Consider the following 25,343-nt stretch of genomic DNA (forward strand, 5'->3'; position numbering starts at 1 on the left):
TGGCTCCCTTTGATGCATGAACGCTGCCATGTTACTGGCCAAAGAGAGACAGAGACAGAGAGGGAGGGAGATATAGACAGAGGTAGGGGAAAGACAGCAGCAGAGGATGAGCGGGGAGCGGGTGGGAGGAGGGAGGGGGATCGCCGCCGTCTTCGGTTTCCAGAGCTCTCCCTCGGGGAAAGGATGTGCTGAATCAGGGCTTTGTCCGCCGGCACAATCGCAGCCCAACGAGGGCACAAGGGTGCTCTGTGTGATAGTCAATAGACAGTGTATGATGCTCTTTCTCAAAACTTAGCCCGTCAGACCTCCACCCTGAACTGTACCCTCACACCAACACCTCCTTTTAGCTTTACCTGCAGCTCACCTGTACGCACAGAAAACAAAACTAGACAGAAAACCTTCTGACTATACTAAGACACACCTTCCGCCTGCTTCTCTATATCTGGTCTCTAATATTAGCTGGCAGCTTCACCTGTTTGTAGCCCACACCCCATTAGCAGTGTGATGCTAATAAGGAACAAAGGACGAGGTTAAAGTCCACAATTTCAGCGCTGCAGTGTTGAACAGATGAGGAGGAGGACTTGATTATCCAGCTAATAGTACCCTGAGTGTGTGTGTGTGTTATGCACATTATAACTAATGGAGCCCCATGCTTACTCAGTATGTGCATGAGATGTAATGTGTGTATACAGTGTGTCAGGACGCCATTAGTTCACCATTAAGTAGCGTGTTTGCTCTGCTTACATTTGAGACAACTGGCGTCATGCTAACAGAAGTGGGGAGTGGTCCGACATGTGATTGCATTTGTTTAAGATTGTGTTGGAAAAAGGTGAGGGCCATGTCACACGAGGCATTCGGCAGGTGTGAGTGAGGAGGAAGAGGGAGAAGCGTTTACAGTTTACAGTATCTGCTGGCGTTATTTTGGCTGCCTCAGCACCTCCTGCTGTCCCCCGCTATCAGTCTGGGCTAAATGGGGCCTGACCGAATCCTTTCATGTGTCAGCGTCAGACCCAGCACGATGTGGCTTCACTCACTGCCATAAATGCACACACCGACAGCTATCCTGGCACTCACACACACATAGACACATAGAGCGAACATAACACGCAGGATTATTACATGGGCCTGAGAAATGACGCGGATGACAGATGACTGAGAGAAACAGCGGCTAAAAAAAGGAAGGAAATCGTCCCCTCATTATTCCCTCATCTCACAGGCAGCCGGTTGGTCCTTTTAATGGCAGAGAGTGAGACAGAGAATATGTCAGTTCTTGGCATCTATGATGACTGACTGCTGTGCCACTGGAGCACTAATAACAATAAAGAGGGCAATAAGCCACACTCTATTTTTACCTCTCTGCCTCTTCTCTACAGCCCAGGGGGGAATACACGCATAGACACATACACACACACCGATACACACACGCACACACAGGGGAGAGGCTCTAATTAGCGGCAGAAAGGAATACAATGAGTGAGTTATTAAGACACAGGGGCGGATCAGAGCCAACCTTTGCCCCCAGTCGGAGCACAGGTCACATGATAAGGGAAGGATATCCGCCAGACGACGGCGCCAAGCGGCCTGTGCCCACTGAGGAGATGAAATTAGCTCAATCTCTGTGGCCATTCAAGGCAGGAGACGGTGCACTGATTGTTTTTGTGTCCTCGCAATAAAAAGAGACGCTACCTGTTTGCACCAAATCCCTCAATACACACCCTGTATACGTTAGCATCCTCCTTATCCAGTGTGTGCAGGTGAGTCTGAGCAATTAAACCAGAGGTTAAAAGGATACTGCACTTAAAAAGCCTTTTCAACTCTCGCCCATCTACATAAGTTGTAGATTCTCCTCCCAGATTGCATCCTGCTGTAGCACAGCATGCGGATAAACGAGTTTAGCTAGCTCCAAGCTGACTGCTCTGCAACTCTCCTCACAGCATGCTCCCCGTTCCCACTCAGATCATCGTTCCCCATCTCTCTTTTTCTCCTTCACCTCCCCCTCCCCCTCCCCACCCTCCATGGACCAGACTTCTCAGAGTTTAATGCACCAAACAGAGGCAGCAGGTTCAAATGCAGATTGTTAGTAACACATTTATTTGCAAAAGCTCAAGAACAAGAAAGCGAAGAAAAAAAATGAAGCCAAATTTGTTCTTCTACTTAGCGAAGCATTTTCCACCCTCTTCCTCGGTCCAATGAGACACTAAGGAACACTGGCTTTTATGATTTTTATGATTTTTTTATGATCCTCTGGTTTGGCGGGCAAGCCTATTATGAAATGCAAAATAATAACTAATATTTTCCAAATGTAACACAAAGCTGTGAAGCCGGCCCAGCCGCCTGTTTTTCCACATTCTTTATGAGGATTTAAGTCTTATGAATCTCCCACAGACTTTCGAGGTCCCGTTTCACTCCTCTTACTGTACTCCACATTGCCTCCTCTCCTTCACTCCTCTGCCTCTTTTTTCCTGGTGGGCTAGTTGACTGAAGTTGCTGGTTATCTGTCTAACTTTGACCCAGATGGAAATGTCAGGCTTTTTTTGGCTCCAACCAGGGACTCCCGGCAGTGGCCATCTTCTGCCCCCCCCGGCTTTCTAAATATACAGCCGGAGTGTGGAGAGGTTGCGGCTGTGTGTGTACGCATGTTGGTGTGTGCATCTATGAGTGTGTATGAGAGTCTGAGGGAGAGAGAAAGACTATCGGGGCGCTGCCAACACAGGCATCATGATCCCTCTCATTTAGGGACCGCTAATTGGCAGTTAATTAGCAGAATTGACTCTGTTGTCAGATCCCAAGTGCCAGCCCCCCTACCATCACCCCCTACCAGCTAAGTTCATTTGATCTGGCTGCTTTTCTTGATGCTGTAATAATAATCCCATTTTATCTGTTTTGGAGGGAGAGCAGCATTTGGAAAAAACATATTTTCATTATTGGCAGAGTAAACCAGAACAGGCTCCCTGTTGTAGCAGGTTTCATTTTGTTTTTCATTTCACTTGTTACACATCCAAATATCTGTTCCTGGTGCAATCTCGACACATGCTGTACTCACAGAAAACGCCAGATGAGTACTGAATAGCTTCTGCTGATAGGTTTACTCCTTCTTTCTCGGGGCACATCGGGTCAAAGCGTGGCACGGACGCCAGCCCCAGCCTGTGTGCCGACTCCTGAGTGGGTACGGTGTTATGAAAAACAGGTGCTGCTTTAGCAAAATTGGCACTGTCTGGCAATCATGTCCAGAAAAATGAGTTGCCTTTTTTTTTTTTTTTTTTTTTTTACATGTTTTCCCATTACAAGACTCTACAAGGCAGTGGAATTCTCCCAACAAAGATGGCATGCAAGGAGAGCGAAGCCAGACGAAGCAAGATAGAGCTGAAAGAGGCATTAGAGAAGGAGCATTAGAGAGGGATGGGAGGAGGGAGGTCTTTGTACTTCTCTGCTCCTTTTGGCTCTTTTATTCCTCAACGGCTTGGTTTTATTGGTGGGTCGTTTAATAACAAGGGCTCCGCGTTTGAAATAAAGTCGAGCTGCTTTTGCGTGGGCGAGACTACTCTCTTTTTTTCTTCTCATTTTAAGATGGTAATTTCTGCACTAGGGGTGAGAACTGGGGAGAGACACGGATAGGAGAGGGGCTGAGAGCAGGAGGTTGAGAGTGTGGGATAGGGAGAATTCAAGGAGAATACAAGGGAGGGAAAGTAGATTATTTCATTTGCTGGAAGAGAATGAACTTATAAAGAAAGAGGGAGAAGAGACAGAAAGAAAGGAAGGAAGAAAGGAAGGTTGGGTGATGGCAAGAAGGAAAGTGTAGGATGCTGTTTTCATGAACAAGCAGCTTAATGCACGCGGGCAGCCACAGTAAGCCTGCCAGAATCTCCCTGCGCCTGAGGCCATCTGTGAGCAGAATAGCAATTTTATTACTTTGTCATTAAACCAATTTCACAGCAGTATTGTTTGTTAATGAGCAGCCTCAAACGAGCGAAGATGTCACGTACTAGAATAGCAGCAAGATTTGTGACCCCACTTCTCCTCCGTCTCAACCTGCGCCTCATTCTTATTCTTCTTCTGCCGCCGTCTTCTGTCCTAGCATCCTTACCTCTCTCACGCACTTACTCACTCACTCGCTTCCATCCTTCCAGCTTCTCTCATCCTTCTCCGCCCTGTTATAGGGGTCCCTGGCTCATAAAAGAGGGGGGAACTGCTGAAAGATAAAATGCAAAGTCTATACAGTCAAGTCTCTGTTTATGAGCTTCCATTTGCCTTTAGAGCGCATTGGGACGAATGGTTTTCTCTCCGTGAGCTTTCGAGGCTGTGCAGCTGGAAAAGCCTGTGATGTTGGCCTGTTATTTCACTCTGAGGCTTACATGGGTGCCAACAGCAAGTGCCAACAGAGGGACTAGGCGTCTGAATAGGTGCATAAGTCCTTTGGATTGTGTTTTAGGGTGATGTCATGCATTTTGTTTGACATAAAATTTGGCTTTAGATTTGTTTTTTAGCTGTTTATTTGAATAATAATCAACCCAGCAAACAAGTCAGATTGATGTTTGTTTAGGTCTGTTCTCGCCATCAGTTGCTGTGCTGCTGTACGTGTCTTTACGGCTGGTCACTCTGTTTATGTTTTTCCTACGGAGGTCAGATTCTTTGTCTTTCTGCAGCGTGTGACTTAAAGACTCAGAGGGAGAGAAGGAGAGGGGATTTAAGCCGGGACCCCAGAGGATCAGACAACCTGACAGAGTAGATTTGGTATAATTAGTTTTATCTGCTGGGGAGATAGCCAGAGGAGCTGTGTGTGTGCGCGTGTGTGTGTGTATGTATTAGTTTTGGATGCATTTGGATGAATGTTGTGTGAACGTTTCATCAGGGAGGGGTATAGGTGTGTTAGGGGACTTTAAAAGGGATAAAGGTGACCAGGTGTAACAGAATGGCCTTGAGGGTGTGTGTGTGGTGTGTGTGTGTGTGTGTGTGTGTGTGTGTGTGTGTGTGTGTGTGTGTGTGTGTGTGTGTGTGTGTGTGTGTGTGTGTGTGTGTGTGTTTGGAGCCAGAGAGGACAGGAGCTCCTTCTTTGCCTGAGCTCTTTAAACTCTGTGAACCTCCAGCAGGTATTTTCTCTCTGTCCAGGCATGCTCCTTCTCTCCCTCTTTCCCTCTGTTTGTCTTTATCTGTCTCTTTCACACTTTACATTCCCCTTCTCTCCCTCTTTCTCCCTCCTCCTCCTCTCCTCCTCCCTCCCTCGGTGAGTTTGGGTATACAGTAACAGCATGTCAATAAGCATGCTCTCCTGTCTTTGCTTTGCTTTTCTGGTGTCATGTTCAGAAAACAACCCCTGCTGACCTTGCTTCCCCTCCTTAAAGACACAATGAAAGGGTGTCTTCAGAAACGAAGAAGAAGAGAGGGGTGTAATCACATCCTCAACAATGCTCCCATGTGTTAGCCTTACCTGTTGTGTGTGTGTGTGTGTGTGTGTGTTGGTCTGTGTGTATTCTCTGTATCTGTGATTCATGGCCTCGTGCCCTCTGTGGCTTTGAGACGCAGGCCAATAAGCCCATCATGGAGGACCCTATAAATCAATACAGCCCTTTGTTTGTTTAAGCCATGCTTTGCCCCAGTTCAGGCCTGTTATGGATGAGATATCAGTGGAGTCAGTGCCAAGCAGAAAAAGGGGGAGGAAGAGGCAGTAGGGGTGAATCCGAGGGCCTCTTTGCTTAAAAACAATCCCATCTTAATTGGAAAGCAGCCCAAAAATCTTCTCCCGATCAAACCTGGTAATTTTCAATTTAGGAGAGACGTGACTTACGCAGAAACACACATGCATGCATGCACTTTGATGAAGTTATCACAGCTAGCTGGGAGAATTAGCCGCTATTAGCCAGTGCTATAACATGCATAACAAGATGCAGAGATACAGAGAACAATGAGGAGTATATTACCCTAATCTTGGGTTTTTCCTCTCCTTCCAGGCTTATGAATATTTATACCTCCCATTACTGGTGATGATGTTTCAATTTGGAGACTGTGTGAGCATGTGCAGCAGAGAGGGAATCACTTTTTTTCCCTCTGGTAAGAGTGAAGGGCATGTGCTCCGTGACATATCTGCACCATCACCATCATTAAAGATAGATCAAGAGATGGCACATTTTAGGACGATTTTGTAAAAACATGAAACACTCGGTTTTAAAAATAGCATGTTTGCTTTTGATATTTAACCTGCAAAATAAAACATTCCTCAGGAATGAGGTCATCTCTATTTTGAGCTTATTTCTAAACCCTTCATGAGGAGATCGCTCATGACAGCACGCAGACTGAAATTCCAGCTCCACATTCTGCAGTGGAGCTGAATTGAATGTGGCTTTTGTGACTCATAGAGATCTCTGTATTTGTTTCAAGGCTGTCGCATATGAAGGAGGCCGGTCAAAGCTGCTCACAGTCAGTGTGCGAGGCTGATCTGAGAGGCAGAGGGCTTGCTTCAGGCCACCAGGCACATCAGAGTCCCTGTGGTCTGCTCCACAGTGTCACTGCTGCTTCTGCCAGCAGTCCCCTCCACAAACAACAGCTATTTATAACACCAGCCTGCTGCCGGCCGGGGCCCTTTTTTCAGCCCTAAACTCTGCTTCTGAGCGTCCTTGCACATGTGTGTCTGCGTGTGCTCACACTCAATGTATGTCAGAGCGATTATGTGCAATCGAAACTCTGATTAATTATTCAGAAGGGAAGTCGGAGGCAACATTTGACCGAGGACTCTCATGGTCACCAGTATGTGTGAGATGCAAACACACTGGAGTCAGACACATCATGGAAATGTGCTCGGTGGAAACACTCACTCACACGCCAGAGACACAATGATGAAGATGATGACATCCCAGCGGGAGGGGAAATCCCTTTCTAAACACACACACACACACACACACACATGGTCCTGCACCCAGTGGTCTGGCTCTTCAAGACAGTTTGTGCAACAGCTCCTAAACCCGGGATTTGGAGTATTTCGACAGCCTATCCACAAGGTTTAGGTGTCACTTTTTAATTGCTCTAACTGCGCTGAATTCACCAGAGCTGACGGATAAAAGCTACGATAAAAGAGATGCAGAGCAGTCGTGTGTGTGTCTGAGTGTGTGTACACATTTCTGCAGAGTTGGATGACTCCTTCCCTTTGCAACCTTTCAGTGCCTCCTACTTCTGCTAATGCGTTTGAGATTTAAGAACCCAAGTTCATGTCTGCACACTAAGAAGTGTACCCAAGCGTGCATGTGTGTTGCATAAGGCCCTAACAGTCAGAGCCCCTCTTGGCAACCCTCCTCTTCTTCTCCTTCTTTGAGCTGAACCCATTATAGTCTTACAAGAGGAGGGAGAAGAGGAGACGTTTGATATGAGGCAAAGGAAATAGATTGGCCTTATTTCCTTCCTGGCTGCCGCAGCGCAGACACTTGTGTTGCCTAGACGATGCAGCCAATTGACACTCAATTTTGTTTGAAATATCACGCCTCTATCATGTCATTATCAGCTTCCCCTGGTAATCCACAAAGCCGCCCTGTTTGATATCTGACAATAAAGAGGGGGTAGTGACAGAGTCAGGGAATCTCTCCCTCTCTCTCAATTACCAGGCAGAGAGAAGGGAGGAAGGAAGGGAGACAAAAGAGAGGGTGAGGGAAAATAGATGGAAGGAGAGTGCAAGGAAAGGCTAAAAGAGTCACACTTTTGTATGGAAGAGGCTAAAAACTGAGATTATACCTGCTCTTTCCTGCAGAGATGTATAAAAGAACCCAAAAGGCCGCAGGAATAGAAATCTGGGCATTGGGGGTGTCTCTCAGCACACCCACTCATCTCAGGAGGGCTGATGGGTAGGCCGGGTTAATGATAGTGCTTGATTCCTCGTTCTTTGTATTGTCTTCTGTGTGTGTGCCAGCTTGCCAGCATGCCTACATTCTATTTCTTGCTGGCCCTGCATTAAAGCAGGAAGCTCTCGCTCACCCATAAGGTGAGGCGATGTCCTATGAGAAATGAGCGCTACCTTCCAGCGCTGACGGCCTCTGTCATAGGCTATGTGCTGGAGCCTTTGACGAGGGGCTGATATTGACGTATGTTAGATGCTCCTTGAACAACACATAATACAGCTCCTGCTCCCTCAGCGCCCGAGCTGGCACACGATACCTTTAGTGCACCTTTGCGCACTAATAAGGTGGCGTCTAAAGGGGGCAAAAAAAGGATTTGGATGAACTCTTCCTTGGTCTGGTTGTGACATTCACAGAAATAAAAGCATCAGAAAAACATTCAGGGCAGAGGTGTCAGGCTCTGAGGAAAAGGGAGGTTAATAATGGGAGATATTAGGGGACTGTCTGCAAGACAGAGAGAGAAAGATGAGATGATCCCACCCTCCTGCCTCACATCAGAAAACAGGTAGAGCTAGGGCAGGTTAGCCACGCTGCATTGCTACAATAAGGCCTCTTTCATACAGGTGTGTTGACGCCTGGGGCAGGCTTGGCCTCGGTCCATTCCATTCACCCTGGCTGATTTGAACAATAACTATCATATCTCTTAAAAGAGAAGGGAGGGTGAAGCGTCAAGACGGAGATGCCTGAGAGCTGTGTCGGGGCCAAGAAAAACCCTGCTGCCGTTGTCAGAGCTTGTTGATGTTGTAGTGAGGAAAAAACTGGCAAGTTTTTTTTTTTTTCAACCTCCCCTCCATCCCTCCGTAACCCCCACATTTTTTTTCCTCCTCGCCTCTCACTCCCTCCTCTCCTGCGCCCGATTCAGTGTTTTTGTGCCGTAGGACAGAGTGTGGTGAGGAGACAGAGGAACAAAGTGCTGCTGTGTGGAGCAGCAGCTGCTGCTTGCCGGATCAAAGGGGCAACAAGCGTGGTCTTCCTGGCCCAACGCTGCACTGGAGGTGTTTGACGGACAGTCAGCAGCTGGGGCCGCACAGCCCGCCATGCAGGGGTCAGGCTGCTGGACTGCAAGGCCCAGGGGTGACATGCCCTCACTGGACAAGGGGGGAGAGGGGAGAAGGTGTTAGATGGGAGGGTAAATAGAGGGAGAGATGTCTATGTTTGTTTCCTTTGTTGTTTGTCTTGCTGTTGTAGGTTAGAGAGAATACAGCATTTTTATTTTATGTTCATACTGTGACCAACTGTACACACTGTATTATATATAATTATAGTGTGCTGTATATGTGGTACATTTAGAGACAGAGCCCTCTGTGATATGCTTGAGGTACAGATGCCACAATCTTTAGGTTAATAGGTTAAAAAACAGTAAGTTAGCTATTTAACACCACTGGACAATGTTAACAAGCAGTACAAACATAACACATTGACAAAAAGTAAGTAGGGGTTTGTAAGTGAGTTTAAGAGTTGTTTTTTGTGTCTGACGATGTTCTCACAAAATCTAGTTTCATATCAATACATTACATTACTGAGTAACTGCTAGCTTCTGTAGTTAGAGGAGCTAACTTAGCTTACATTAGCAGGAGAGCAGCTTGTACAGAGTAGTTTGGTTAATGTTAGCAAAAGGGATGGGTACCGACTGAGGTACTTTTGTAGGTATTGACCTAAATCTGTCAAGAGTACTGGGTACCATTTCACAAAAAAATCAAAAGCTACCATGTTTAGGTCCCTAAATGCATCCTTGTGACTGTGGGGGAGTGGAAGAGTAGGTGATTTCCCATACTGGACATGAACTCAGCATTATAAGGTTCTATAATAAAGAGTAAATATGTTAAATTGAAAAGCAATAAAAACATTTAAAAAATTGAATTTTTTTACCAAAATAGGAAAAAAAAGTACCAAAAACTGGTACTGTTGAGTACTGGTACGGATTGCCAGGTACCAGGCATTGGTGCTGTATTATTTCATTTGTGAAAGGTACCCATCCCTAGTTAGCAACCTGTGGGACCAGTGAGAAGAACTGCGAGTGCTGTCAACTTTGTAAACAATGCTAGTAATTTCAGCCTTTCCACTTTAAGAGCAGGGGCAATGTTGAACTCTTGGCGTCCGTGTTGCTGCTGCCTCACAACTGTGCTCAGTCACTTGACCTCGCCACACCAATAGGTCAGTTGAACCCTAAAAGAAAAAGTAAAGCAGCCATAACTTGTTTAATTGACTTTAAAAAGCTAGTCAGCCTTCTGATGTTGCTCGAAAAATAAAAAGCTTAGCGTGAGTTCAGCATGGTCATCACTTTGCACTGAGGCAACATGTAGTAGTAAGCGAAGTAAGCTTATTAGCAAGTTGAGTTGCTAGTATCAGAGGCTAGTTCATAAATGTTCACTGAAGAAAAACACCAACAACAATCCCCTGCTCTGTTTTAATCTCAGACAAATATAAGATCAGTCTTTTATCATGATAAAAATCCATGTTTATGTAATGTTGGGGCCTAATTTTAAGGATTAAACCATTTGTAGTACAACACTATACACGGCAATGATCTTGTCTCTGGTGCTAACAGAAAATTCAAGCGAGTGAAAAGAGACACACAGAGAGTGAGCGTGCCGCAGTGCTATTGATTTATTTTAATTAGCTGCTCGTTAAATCGTGTCAGTTTGCAACACAAATATATAATTCTTTGTCTGATTTTCCACTCGAGTCTTAATGACTCGTACTCCCCGGGTTTCAGAGAGGAATGACTTCTACAGCGAGACTGACAGAGCAGTGCAAATGTTACTCATATGAGGCTGAAGGAGGGGGGGATGCCACAAAAGGGCAATGAGTGGAGTAATAAAAAGGGAAAGAAAAACAGGTCAGTGAAAGTCCATGGAGGAGAGGTGAAACAGTGCCCCTTGGAGAGGCAGACAAAAGAGCCAGAGGTGGGGGGGGGGTAGATGAGAAGGAGAAAGAGGTAAAACTATGTAAACACAGTGGCTGCCCTCAACGTGGGTCCTCTCTCTGACGTTCCTAAAAAACGATCCCCGCCTCGCTCTGCTTCACATCTGCACTAAATCAAACACGGGGGTGAGGTAATGTTCACCCGGCTTATGTCTCTTTACTCCTGTTTTAACTTAAGGAAGGGAAGAAGGGATAGGAAAAGAGGAAACTATCTGATAGGATGAGCTGGAGGAAACGTCCTTGTTCTTACTGTATCTGTTTTGTCCTTCGAGGAGTGAAGTCTGTGAAAGGCTCCTTTGTGGTAGTTTATGATAAATCCACAGATACTGAGGGTTCAGTCTGGTGGCAAGCTATGTATAAACTGTAACAGGGGGGCCTGTTCGGACCATGTGAGCTGATTCAATCAGTGTTGTTGACACTACAGTAGATCAGTGTTGGAGGTTCAGTAGCCCCAGACTTCCTCACCGTCTGAGCAGACCATAATTAGTGTTTGCTTACACAAAACACACCCTCCTCATGGGGTTAATTTGCATGCACTTCCTGGTCAAAGGACACTGAATGTTCTCCTCCTTTCTGCCTGTCTATCTTTTTTTTTCTTTTTGGAGGGGGGATCAAACTAAAGCCTTCCTCCTTTGATTCCACTGAGTTGTGACTCAATCGCTGGAGGTTTGGAATCTCTATTTCGGTCTGAAGCACAAGTATGGAAGCAATGATCTTTAATAGGAACCAGAGGACAGCCATGTTTGCAAGCAGCGATCGGGGATTGAGTTCAGCACGTTCTTGTTCAGATTGTGTTGCATCTAATCTCCCTGCAAAGACAGACAGGGGCCTGGGAATATGAGTGACATATGAAAACTCGCCCCCAACCCTCCCTTTGCTTTTTGCATATGAGCTCTCAAAATGAGTGCACGCAGGTCAGCCATGAAGGCAATAAACTGTCAACGATTCCTGCGTCACTTTTTCAAAGCAGCCTCCTCTCCTTCGCACGCTCTGCGGAGCTGCATTTGGAGCGGTCTGGCGCTCATTTCTCGATGAAGACATGTTCAGTATTTCTCTGTTTCTCTCTCTGGCTCTGGCTCCATTTCTTTCTTTCATCACAAACTCGTCAAACGAGTGACCCTACTCCTGATTGGCTGGGTTCCCTCCAATCTCCACAGCAATTGGCCAGACAAACAGGGACTCTCACTCTTGCTTTTTCTCGTCTGCCTCCCTCCCTCCCTCTCTGTCTCTCTTTCTCTGTTGGCTGTGCTCCAGGGTAGGGTGGTTTGGCATGACGATTTCTCAGGGAAGGAATGCTGACAACAGGAGCGAGTTACCAGGTGTGGCTGCGAGTCAGTTAACCAGAAACAAGGCCTTTCTGACAGACTGAGATGAGGAAGCAAGAAAGAAAAAAAAAAGAAAACAAAGAATGAATGTAGGCACTGAGTCAGACTGGTTCACTGTGATTTCATCTTCAAACATTAAATAACCTTTCATGCTATTTTTCAGCATCTGATGATGCAGTTGGTTTCTAAGATACTCCATCAATAAAGTAGCGGCTCTGCAAACATTTTAGGATTATGTAAGTTCCCAATCAGACCGTCTTCGTCTCCCCAAACCCACCCTCGTTTGGTATAGCATAACACTGTATGCTAGCCAGAGCATTTAACACCTGCCCAGGCACTCTCTGACACCCCCCACCCCCGTATGTGTGAGCAGATATTAGTAACCAGGGATGCCGTGTTGATCCAGCCTCGTGGAGACCCTGTGTCAAGTGGACTCCTGCTGCCCTGGCTCCATCATTCATATCTGTTATTTTCCTCTGCGACACACACTCTCGGAGCTCTAGCAGCTCTCAACATTGTCACAGAAAAGGAGTTTGCATCTGTATTCACGCTTGTGTTTTGGCACACGTGTTTCAGCGAGAAGTTGCCCAATTGGCGTTGGTGTGTGAAGAATGTGTTGACACACACATGCACATTACACGGGTGTACATTCAAGCACAGACTGACTGACACAGCAGGAGCAGTTTATGATACGCAACTTGAAAATGTGTCGAAGGCTAACCGGCTAAGAGAAACTAGCTGCCCACATTAAACAGCAGTGAACCACCTCCCCCCCCCCGTGCACACCTCCTCCTCCTCCTCCTTCTGGAGTAATGTACACATTCTGAGCTGTATCCTGAGGAATGACCCCCACACGACCCCCTAACCTTGCCTTTAATTATTTGTTTGAAGACAGCATGGAGTTCCCATGCTGAGAGGTACTCTGTGTACTGTGTGTGTGCATGTGTGTGTTGGCGTTTCTGTGCGCTAACACTGAGCAGAGGCAGGCCATAATAAGCTAGACCACCAGATGTAGATAATAAAACAGGGGTTTTTTCAGTTGGAGGTTTTTTTTAAAGCTAGTGTCCCCTGTGAGCCTCCTGTGTTCTGGTTAGCCTACAGACACACTGGCGGTGCTTGTGGTCATGTCCATGGTGTGGATGTGTGGATTTATGACATGCACGTATGTTTTAGCGAGCGGTTGGGAATTCCGAATCCCTGTGGTCAACCTCTGTGTCACTCTCAGAGGGGTCTGTCAGTCCTCAGTCTCGTCCATCCATCCATCTCTCCGTCCATCCCAGCTGACCAGCCTCCGTCTCTGGAGGATTCCTGGTGGTGTTGTTCTAAGCACACACCATTAGCAGCTCACGGGTCGAGGGAAAACAGCGTTATCAGGCCTGGCTCTGATAATCTCAATTGGCTTTACTCAGGCTGATAAAAGGTGCTCTAAGGCCATGAGGGGGCCCTCGGTCAGCCCCCAGCTCCCTTTGGTTCACCACATCACCTCTTGGTTACTCCGGCAACTTGTTTAGCATACAAAAACAAAGCCTCTGTGGGTGGCTGTGTGATGTAGCTGTTGGACAATGGGTGAATGTTTTTAAAAAGAAGGAGTATCCAAAAGTTTGAGCACTAACTTCAGTGAGAGCAAACACTTTTCTCAGTTTATTGAATGTCATACATTTCCTGTAAGAAGTCCCTAAGAGGAGGAACACTGTTAAGAAAAAAAGAATCAGGTTAAATGTCAAAAAAAAGGAGAAACCGCACTTTGATCTTACAGCAGTGCTTTCAGTCCGTGGAGTATTTCCTCTGCAGTCACTGGAAACCGTATGGGCAGGTTTAGCACCTGGGAAGAACATTCCTAATATTATGTGTTTATGGTTATGTCCCAGAATAGGTAAGAACGCATGTGGTTATGATTTTGAGTCCCCCGTGTGTCTAGAAAGGCTGAAAGCAGGACATATATTTTGTAAAAGGGCTTGCACTCCTAGCTTGAGGAGGGAGTGCGATAACAGGAATGTCTCACTGTTTACTTGCTCAGCTGGTTCTGATGCTCAAAAACATCTTTTTTTCCAAAGCAATGCGGGTATTTCTGACAGAAGAGTTATCTCAGAGTGCTTCATCCCCTTTGTTCAAGTAGGAAAGTACTTTCACAGTTAATAAAACTTAATCCTCATGCCTGCCTTAAAATCCTGAATTACAATAATATAATTTCCAATGTATCTCTCTCGTTTGCTTCTTCCCATATGGACGTGTTTCATCTTTTCTCTCAGGGGCCCTCAGCTCCCGCTGCGTACCTGCACTCTGGATGCCCCCTGGCAAATGAGCACTGCGTCTTTCTTTCTCCCAACTGTGCATTTTGTACGTTTAACCATGTCACTTTGAGCCGGGCAGATTACAGGCGTTTAAGTTCATTGGAGAAGGTAAGGGCAGGTATCAGGGCTTCATGGGGGATTAGGAGTCCAAATTGGTTCCAGCTCTCCCTTCCTTCTAATGACCAGTTCTTTAGCCCCACTGATTGTGCAGTGGCCCATACGTTAGAAGAGGGCGGTTGGACTTTTTTTCCCCTTCTCTCTTCTTTTTTTGACTTCATGCTGGACAGCTCTGACGTGATTTGAAACCCCTCTTTAATATCAACCACATGGTGGTACCTGTAGTGCAGAGTCCATGCCAGGTTTTTACCATCTTTAAGAGGAAGGTATGGAGAAAAAGAGAAATGTGGTGATCTTGTTTGACCAGCTTGCACTCGCCACAGCTCAAGGCGTCCCATTCGGAGTTAGAAAAGGGTCGCCCCCGGCTGGCAGTCACCTCCAGATGACCTCCGGCTTTACACTGGAAAAGCCACAGGAGCGAGGCCGGCTGGGGAGGCTTTGTGGAGCTGCACTTATTCGCTGCTGTGGTGGTGATAAAACTTCAGACAGCCTAATTGATGGGCTTGCTGACATAACAATACCTTGTGAAAGCACGGAGTGGCCCATGCCTGGTCCTCATTTCTAGACAGCTGGAAGGGGAGCAGAACCCCCTACAATGCAGCCAGAGTAGGGGTCCCACAGAGGGGAAGGGTTGGAGGTGGAACGGTGGGGGAGTCATGAAAGGAACCATTTGTATGCTGCACTTTGCTAATATAAAGCTTACTCTGAAATTCCAAAGGGTGATAACACTGCAGACATAATATTGTGTTGGAGAAAGTGTTATAGACATGAGAGTGCACATATATAGCTGTGCTGCGTTTACTGTATGCGACTTACCGTAGGAAAAACGAAAGAGAAAGAGATGGTCCACAACCAGGGTTCCTCTGTGCCCGAGCTGCACTTAATACTTGAGGAATGTCTCCCTGGTGCCTATAGCAACCGAACGTAATCAAAAGCTTTATTAAAAGCGGGGGGAATAGATCATAAGGAACATTAAAAGTATCCCTCACTGGGTTCCCAAGTCTGTGCACAATTGCCCTTTTGTTTGTTGCAGTTTTGTTGTGTGCGCCTCTCTCAAGGACTCGCGGGCTAATGTTGCCATTAAGTCATGCAACACAGTTTTGTCTTTGTGCTAGCTTGTGATGGATCTTTCCATGTGTGAATGCAGGCTTGATTTAACGTTTGTTTTTCTCCTCTGTGTTTTCTCTCTGCCAGGTTCATTAACGCCAGGAGAAGAATAGTACAGCCCATGATTGACCAGTCAAATCGAGCAGGTAAAAAAAAAATGGAGAATTCAGCCAGCATACAGCAGACTACTGCTTCCCTCTTTCTTTCCTGAGCATGAAGACACCCCTCTAAAATCTTTGCACATGCACATCATGCCTGGAGCCCTGTTTTTTTTTATAAGGGGCACACTACGTCCAAAACCCTCCCCAAATAAAAAAATCCCTGTCCTTCTTCTGCTTTTCTTTGATTCTTTTCTATGAGATGTGTTCAGCCGTGGTGCAGGCATTTGCTGATTGACTCTAATTGGAGATTTCCCATTTTAAATGGAGGGAGAGCTACATTAGCACTCTCTCTGTGAATTGCTAATTGGACACAAGAGGAGTGCCAGAAAGGCAAGCAGCAATTTATGACGTATTACTCCTTTTTTTTTTTCCCTTTTTCAAATTTTTTGCATTTTCATTTAATCCTTAAAAATTAAGTTTAGCTGTTATAAAAAGTGATTTTTAGCCTTACATATTAGCTTATTTTGCTATAATACCTAGCTTTTTGACAGTTGTATGATTTAAAGTTTAAATTATGGTTATGCATACTTTAAGAAAATACCATTGTTTTTAACGTCTACTCTGAGATTGCATAAAAATTGGTTCATGTTTAGTTATTCAGTCACTCCAAGCTTTGGAGGACACATTTCTATCATAGAGGTGAACCAAAGCAGCGTTTCTGTCTGGAAAGGTCCCCCCTCGATGACGAAACACCAACATAAGCCATGAATAAAATGAGATGCACTTCCTTACTGTATGTGGGAGACTCTGTCTGCAGTCCCAGAGCTCAGCATGCAACAAATGTTGTGCCAAACAACAGTCTCTACAAAAACAGCATGACTAACAGCTCCCCTTAATCTTCACGAATTACAGATTATCCAAGATAATACTGTTATAGCGCCAGAATACGCCGTGTTCTACAGTCTCCAAAGAGCATTAGTTCATTAGCGCTAATTATAGACAAAACAAGATGCATTAAATGACGGTGTCTCCTGTATCATGCTAAACAATCAAACACTGATCAAATGTAATTATTTGGCAGCTTTAGAATGACTGAGTGCTCTCAGTTAAAGAGTAGAGTGTAATCTGCTGCTCAGATGACGACTGTCTGAAAGAATTGCCTGCCACGGCAGAAATTCTTCTCATCCTGTCAAACTGCATGCTTTCTCCTCTCAGCTAGAGAACAATGTATCTCCTGTGTGTGTGTGAGAGGGAGTGTGTGTTGTTTTGAATGACACTGGTTGTGTGTGTGCGTGTGTGTGTGTGTGTGTGTGAGTGTGTGTGTGCGGGCGCTTGCATGCATGAGGACCTACTGTATGCGTGTTTGCATGCCACGCGTCAGCCAATGCGGTCCACAAACATGAGCACAATGTCTTACAGTATGTTTGGGCTGAAGCTGGGACAATTGCTGATTGTCTGGTGTGTTTTCTCTTCTTTTTCTTCCCCCTCCCCCTCCACCCTTTTTTCACGTCCACGTTTTGACTACAATCAGGTTTTCTTCTTGATCCTTCAGTGAGTCAAGGAGCGGCATACAGTCCGGAGGGCCAGCCCATGGGCAGCTTCGTGCTGGACGGTCAGCAGCACATGGGGATCCGACCAGCTGGTGAGTCCGTCCATCCGCCCGTCCTCATGCCTGCTTTTTAAGACGCAGCACTGATCCTCTTGTCTGAAGCATGAGATTTGGTGACCTTAGCACGAAGCAGGTCCTAAAGTTAAACCTAACACTAACAAAAGCAGCAATCCTTTTAAAAAAGTCCCCTCACACTCTCACACTCGATCCACTGCTTGTTTTTTCTTCTAATCTAACAAATCCTTCACAAACAGTCATAACAAAGGGATTTGTGGGATGCAGTGCAAGATAAAAACACTTACACCTCTTCTTTACATCCTCCACTTCCCTTTTCCCTAATCATTTTCCATCTTAAGCTAACCGAACTTGGCTCTCTCTATCAGCGGCTCTACTCTGACCTCTCTGTGATTCAAACTCTCGCTGACTTTTTTTCTGGCGTTTATCTCTTCCTTCCAGGGCCTATGAGTGGAATGGGGATGAATATGGGCATGGATGGGCAATGGCACTACATGTAACCTCCATCTTGTAAAGCAAAACGCAAAGAAAAAGGGGGAAGTAAGTACTGGGCTCTTTTTCTTGATTTTTCTGTACACTTATGGATGTGGACCCAAGTTCTCTTTCACATGATCAGCACTAATCAATCATAACCTGGACGTGATGGTGGATCAAGTTTTCTGGGACCTTCTGTCTAGCGTTGTATGCTTCAAGCTATGCATGGGTGTTTGCAGGAGGATGCTTTAAAGGGGCAGAGAAAGGAGGGTTTGTAGTCTTGGGAAAAAAAGGGGGTGAGCTGTCCCAGCACTGAGGATCCGACTTGTGGCGCCAGACAAACAAGAACAACAACAGAAAAAAGGAGGGGGAAAAACAACCTGGCATGGCGTGCACAAATTTATTTATCACAACAGCGCCATCGCTCTCCTCATCCCGGACAGCCAATGCAAATGTTGGACATTTAGGGAAAAAATAACATCTCCTGGGGAAGGGGCTGACGGGGAGAAATTAAGCAGGCTCCAGTGAAGCGATAAAGAAGGAGAAGTGAAACTGTCCTCCGAGTGACATAAATCTGTCCGAGGAAGGATTGATGCCCAAATTATCTTATATGCAAAGACGGGAACAGCGCAGTACATTACGCTCCCTGAGCGAGATATACGGGCCGTGGGTGACACAACCGATCCTTCACTGGGGGTTTGGTTTGAGCTGTGTAAAGGGAGGAATGAAGTGAGGGGGGGCTGTGTGTTTTGATTATTTTTTACTGGAGGGAGACGATTTAAGGGGGGGGCGGGGGCCAGTCTGACCTGAGACTCACAGACAAGAGCGAGGAGACATTGAGATAAATTTATAAGGTTGTAGACACAAGCATGAGTGCATCTAAAAAGGAGCGGATCTCTTTCTCACATACAGATACAGCCTCTGTGTCTCCCTCACACACACACACTCACTATCCCCACACGGCTAAATGGCGGCAGTCTGATTAAGCTGGCCATTCCGCCTCCTGCTAGTGCCACAGTGCTGACATTTGAAAAATCAAGACGTATCACATCCCGAAGGCGGTGGGGCAGAAGAGATTTTATTTTAACACCTAAACTCCCTTTGCCCAATGAGGCACAATATAATAACACTTACCTTGATTAAAAGAACCCTTTATATGTAAATGGAGACTGGATTTTCCAAAGGGTCACAGCAGCAATTCTGCCGACAAAGATCATTTCACCTCCTCTCTACGTCTCTTCCTCCGTCTCTCACTCTCTCATCCCCTCCTGTCTTTGCTAATGGCAGCAGAAAAAAAAATCAGGAAGCAATGTTCCCTAAAACAGCCACACAGAGACAACATTTGCTCAGGTTGGCTAATTCTTAATATAGGGCTATATAATTTTGAGACTATTTAATTACATAACATACTTTATGCTTCATGACCAATTACATTAATAGCTTAATACAGAGGAATATTATCCTCTCTTGATTTGATTACGCAGCCACACAATATGGTATATTTGGTACTTAATTATGGCCAGCCATTGAGCAGGACTGCTGTGCCATAACAGAAGTGCAGCGAGGGACTCAGGCATGCAGAGATGGAGGGATGGAGAGAAGGAAAGAGAGAGGCCTCAGTTATTGTCTTCAGATGGTTTTACCACTCTTGTTAATAAAGGAGGGGGGTCTCAGATCTACTTAACAGAATGACTGCAGCTTACAAGGCTGGAGATTACCAGCTTACAGTGTCAAAAACATCTGTTGGGCCTTTTAACAGGAGCTGCTCTAGGTTATATGGAGGTGAGGGCACCCATCATACTCGGGCACCCTGAGTGATTTATTTATTTTATGACCCCAGTAGTGAGGTTTTAAGAGACCTGCTCTGACAAACATGTGCATTTCAAATGAACTGACATGGACAGAAGCAGGCAGGGGTGGGGGGGTATTAGAAAATGGCACAGCTTTCAACCAATGAGCCCGGTCATTAATCTCGGCCTTTGCTGTCCCTTTTTTTTTTCCTCCTCTCTCCTTTCTCTCCTCCTTCCTCCCCTCACCGGGGCCCTCCAGTGTAATTTCTTAATTGCAGTGTACTAAAGGTGGAGGAATGCAGAGAGTGAGCATGCCTAGTGACCTCACAGTGACCTCCCCCCACCTCTCCTCTCCTACAACAGCTTCTAATCCCCCAGGGGTTCACATTACAAAGCAGGGCCAACTCATAGCCAGTCCCAGACCCAGGTCCCCTCTGGCTCCAGTGGGGACCCCCTGCTCTTACTTGTTTCTCCCCAAGGTCCAGACCCTGTAGAGCAGCCATGTTCCCATACTCCAGCCCCGAGCTCCAGGAACAACCCCCTCCTACTTCCTTTTTCTTTTTTTTCTTTTTTAACTCTTTCTGATTACAACAAACAGCAAACAGTGAGCCGGCTGTGTGACCCAGGTCCTGTCACAGTATGAGATATCCAGCATGCTGGGGTCTCTACACATATGAAGTAGAGTCCATCTTTAAGTGACATCAAAGTCCCCCACCTGCTCTTCTTTTCTTCTCTGTCTTTTAACTCTCTTTTATCTCTGCCACTCTTGTCTTGCTGCTGTTTCCTGCCTCTTTTTCCTCTACCACCAAAATACCCCACACTCCCTGCATCTCACAGCTTTGTTCTACGTAACATGCTTTCATGCAGGGGGTTGAAGCAAACCGAGTGACACAGCTAGCTGAAGCCTAAATTATTTAATAACTTCTTTAAGGGGTTTTAAATCAAATATGTTCACAAAAAGACGCGTCCCTCATGAGAGTGCCACTAAAGCCAGCCAGGGAATTGACTGTTCCGCTTGTAAAAGTATTAGCACTTCTCCACATCAATACGCCCCGCTTGGTTTTCCTCACATCCTCCAGCTCTACAGTGTCTGTCCGAGGATAGCTGAGGATCATTTTCCAACCTGAGACCTGACCACAACGCTGTTGGGCATTGTAAACCACTCACCATGGGCCTAAAATAGCCTGGCCAATAATGTCTCTCTTTCCTCGTCGAAGCTAAAACGCGGTGTTGTAAAACCCGCTAAGCCCTGCGATGTCGGAGTTGTGTGTAAATTGAATTAAGGCCCGTTAATGGAGACAGAGAAATAGATTTATTGGCTGTAGACTTCATTTCATGTTCTTCTCTCTCAGGTCTGCCAGGCATGCCAGGGGAGTATGTACCTCAGAGCGGTCCGATGGGCATGAGCATGGCCCCGCCCACCTACACCAACCCTCATCAGATGACCTCCCACCCCTCCCAGCTCCGACACGGACACCCTCTCCACGCGTACCTGCCCGACCATCATCCACATCAGCCTCATCACCCTCACCACCACCCTCATCCTCATCCGCACCACGCCATGCTGATGCATGGAGGACCCTCGTCGCACCCAGGAATGACCATGTCCGCACAGAGACCCCCTTTGCTCACCCCCATTGACCCCAGTACTGGAGGACAAGGCCTGGACATCCATGCCCAATAGTATAAGGGAACTTTCTTACCACGACAGCAGCAGCTACTACGAGAAAAACAGTTTCAAAAAAGAAGTCAGCAGCCCACAATAAATCCTATTTTGAGACTATTTTTAAGAATAAAACGCAAACCCTTTTGACCAGAATTTGACACTAAAGAAACAGAATTCCACATGAGCTGTGATAAATCTTTTTTCTTTTTTTTAAAAAAGACTTGTCAATTTTCTTACTTTCATCCAAACGGAGGACCAAGCTGACAAGAACACTTTGTAAAGTCTTGGGCTTTTGGTAAAGATCAACAGAGGATGTTTTGACGTACATGTGTGCAAAGAATGGACAAACGCACACACACACACACACACACAAACACACACACACACACACATACACATACACATACACACACTACTCCAAAAACACACACTTTTTTTCACACTAACTCACTCATACGCATCATAAACATGTTCAGTACACTTTCATGATGCTTTGAAAATACAAATCACTCTGGAAGATTTAAAAAAAAAAGGAAAAAAAAAGAAACAACAGAAAGACTCCAAGAGTTATAACTACTGTAGTATAAAAGTATAGATAAATAAGTTAAAACTTGTGCATTTTTTTGTTGATCACATGGTTTATGTTTCCTGAGCTAGTTTTAGAATCAAAGGTTAACCTTTTCTCTCTCACACTGTGTGTGCTCCTTCCTGGAGGAGAAACTGTCTCGCAGCACAGCACTAGAAAAGAAAAGAAAAAAAAAAACAAGAAGATGGAACATCTCAAAAAGGCTCCAAACCACAGAGGGCGATCAGGTCCTGTCCCTCATCAGAGCAGGGCATGATGGGATAAGGCTGCTAAATGACACCGGATCTCTCCAGAAGATTCAGTTTGAGCGTTGTCATGCCCCTCTCTTTTTTTTTTTTTTTTTTTTTTTTTTGTTCATGAATGAATGTTGCCCTGTAGGTTTTAAAGGAAAAAAACGTTCTTTGTTCGAATTGCCCAAGCACTGGATTGTGTTGGTTTTATACATTTTTATTTTAATATTATTTTATTTTTTTGTACCCTGGACTCTCATTGGTCAGAGCCGATTGAAGGAAGCTTAAAAGTGGAAAAGCAACATCCTCCGGCGCTCTCTTCACCAGCGGATCAACACTCTTGCCATATGGACAATACTGACACAAACGTTGATTCTGCGGCACTGGAGAAGCATTTGATGGTTGATGCACCAAAAAACCTATAACTTAAAAAAAAACAAAAACAAAAAAAACTTAAATTATGAACTCAATGCTTTTGAGGGGAAAAAAGCTGAGAGAATATTGTAACAAACTTCGTACAGAGTTCAGTCTATTAATTGTTTCATGTTAGATATTCTATGTGTTTACCTCAATTGAAAAAGAATGTTTTTGCTAGTTTCAGATCTGCTGTGGCATTGATATTGTATGTCCATGAATTCCTTCCTTTTTCAGCACGTGTTCCTCACTAGATGATAAGATGCCGTCTCCCTTAAGCTTTGTCAAAAATACATTAAATACTTGTATGAGGACTGTGACGTAATGTTTAAAAGGTGTTCAGTCACAAATGCTGTAATAAATATTTCATTTTTGATTTTTGTTAGATTTTTGTGTGATTAACTGTGTTTTAAACTAGCTCCATGTTTCCACTCCAAAACTTATCAGAGGACTTTTATAACAAGGTAAACATGTTATGGGTATATTTCTGCTTTGCAACAAGGTCTTACTCTAATTTATTTTAAAAAATACCAAAAACTCATTTGAAAATGTTTTTTTCTTTGAATCTACACTAAACATTAGTTTTTGTTGCCCTCTTAAAATGACAATAACTAATTATTGCAACATATGACCTGTCTTTGTCATTTATTGAGTCTTAAAAATGTGTCCTCCAAATTATTAATTGCTGCCAAAAACTCAGATGAAGGCTTCAAATTACACTTAATTTAAATCTAAATCTAGGGAATTAGTTAAATATAAGAATAATGAAAATAGATCATTATTTCCATGGAATTGCTTTGAAAGTTTCCCAAGAGCTGTTTTGTGAAAATCAACACTCTTATATAATTTAAATCAAAGAATGTCTCAGATATTTCTGACCACAAACACAGCTAACCTCAATTTTATTTTTATTTTCCTAAATTCAGATTAGATCATCTTTTAACTGTGCAATCAAACAGCACGTTGAGGATTTGTCCCCTGTGTATCTGCTGCTTTTGTGGTGACAACCATGGCTGGCCCTCTCCGTCTGGAGCAGTGACTCTCTTCGTTTCTGCCGTTTTACAGCGCCGCCTGTCGGTCAAACACGGTACTACCGCCCATGAATAACACAGATGGGCTTTGATGGGCTATCTCCTCTCTGCTCTGTCTCTCTTCTCCATCTCTGAGCCTGTGTTCGCCCGCGGCCATCCGAGTCACAGCCTCCAACCAGAAACGACAACATCGCTCTGGCTCAAATATTTTCCGTCCTTCACGAAGAAGTTAAAACATTTACAGAGTCCAGGTCAAGGCCTTAGATTTTTTAAATTATTATTATTTTTTAACTTCCTAATATTTACAGCTAAATGCTTGTATATTCTAAATTAAAATAAACAAAATATTGTCCGTTTGGGATAAATACATTGTGCCAATATTTTTTTCAAAAAATAAAAAGATGAATTAAAATCAAATTCTTTAACTAATTTATTTTGTGCTTATAATTAAAGAGCTATTTTCGTTTACACCCCTCTGTATGTTTTTGTCGGCACATGGCCCTCTAAAAAACTTTTTTCGTATAGATTATTTTTTGACAGTTTTTCAAAAAGCCAAAAAGATACAAAAATAAATCATAATAATGAAATAAAATATTTGTTAAAAAAACAAACAAACAAATAATAAAAAAAATTGCTCCCTCTTCGGTTATTGGTTTGGTAGAATAAAAAGTTGTGTAAATCATTCTTAATTACAAAACACATGTCAACAGATTTGCCTCTGCAGCAGGTCTATGTGACCACTTGTGTATTTAATTTTTTTTGGAATTAGAATTCAAATTGATAAAAACAGAGAATAAAATGTTTTTAAAAAATCACATTTTTTTAAAAGGATAATTACTTTCTCTGATTTTTCCCGCTTTATGTCCATCATTGAGAGCTCATTTTTTTTACTCTTCAACCTTGTGCTCCCTGCTTAAAACTGATGACATTAACACAAAATTAATTGTGTTGTTTTTTTTATATAACCATAAATCTTCTGTCTTCTATTTCCACATGTGTTTTTTATTATCTCTCCTTCAATAACGGTCAGTCTGAAGCTTCTTTAAGTTTTTAAAACATTTGCTTTGAGCGTCACGCAGCAGCGTGTTTTTATAGAAATTCCGGAAATGATAGCTGCACAGTTGATCTTTGTTTAACAGTTTTCCTCCGCACGCACAGGCATGTTAGGCCTTAACCAGGCAGGGCTAAAATGTAGATATTTATAGGTCTTACTAAAGTCTGCTTAATGATGCATCCTCTTCTCTCAACTATTCAAAACCTTAAAGTCCTTTCTTTGTTTTTCTTGCGCTCTATTATTCTGCGGATAAAACGGAAGGAAGAAGCCCTCCGTTTTGTGCGGAGATTATCAGATGAAAAAGAGAGAAAACGTGAGGATTACTGTGGATGAAGAGGATTTTAATATTAATAGTTTTTTTTTTCTTTTTTCTCCCCCTCCCTCCTCCATCCCTCCATCCCCCCCTCCCTTTTCCTCCCCCCTCTCTTCCCCCGATGAGACAGAAGGTAGATTGCCTCTGCTGCTTTCCTTTTGCCGATTCGGTGTGACAGGGATGATGGATGATCCAGCCGAGCTAAACAACTCCTCCCCTTCATCTCCTCCCTGTCAAAGCCAGTCCGGGCTGCTGCTGCACGAATAAAATAAGGAATATATTCCCCCTGCACTGCTGCACAATGCAGCCTGCTCCTCTGGAAGACACTCTGAGCGCGCGTGCAACAATATTAAAAGTCCCCCCCCCCAGCCTGGAACACTATATGCGCGCGTGTGTGTGTGCGTAACAGAGGCAACATGTT

General features: G+C 44.6%; 1 protein-coding gene across 5 annotated transcripts in view; it reads left to right on the top strand.

Annotated features, from left to right (window-relative positions):
- Positions 1-21,121, top strand: part of meis2a (Meis homeobox 2a) — a 198,431-nt gene extending 177,310 nt beyond the window's left edge. For 3 of the 5 annotated variants that reach the window (XM_074692248.1, XM_074692250.1, XM_074692249.1), the window contains 4 exons: positions 15,727-15,785; positions 17,272-17,382; positions 17,806-17,904; positions 20,981-21,121. In XM_074692248.1, the coding sequence (XP_074548349.1) occupies positions 15,727-15,785; positions 17,272-17,382; positions 17,806-17,864 (229 nt within the window). In that variant the 3' untranslated portion in view covers positions 17,865-17,904; positions 20,981-21,121. The remainder of the gene's footprint in view (positions 1-15,726; positions 15,786-17,271; positions 17,383-17,805; positions 17,905-20,980) is intronic. The other 2 variants (XM_074692253.1, XM_074692254.1) reach the window with 1 other exon arrangement.
- Positions 21,122-25,343: the final 4,222 nt, after the last annotated feature.

This window comes from Halichoeres trimaculatus, unplaced genomic scaffold, assembly GCF_033239565.1.
Source record: "Halichoeres trimaculatus isolate MK-OKI-2021-1 unplaced genomic scaffold, fHalTri1.1 fHalTri1_scaffold_17, whole genome shotgun sequence".
NCBI lineage: Eukaryota > Metazoa > Chordata > Actinopteri > Labriformes > Labridae > Halichoeres > Halichoeres trimaculatus.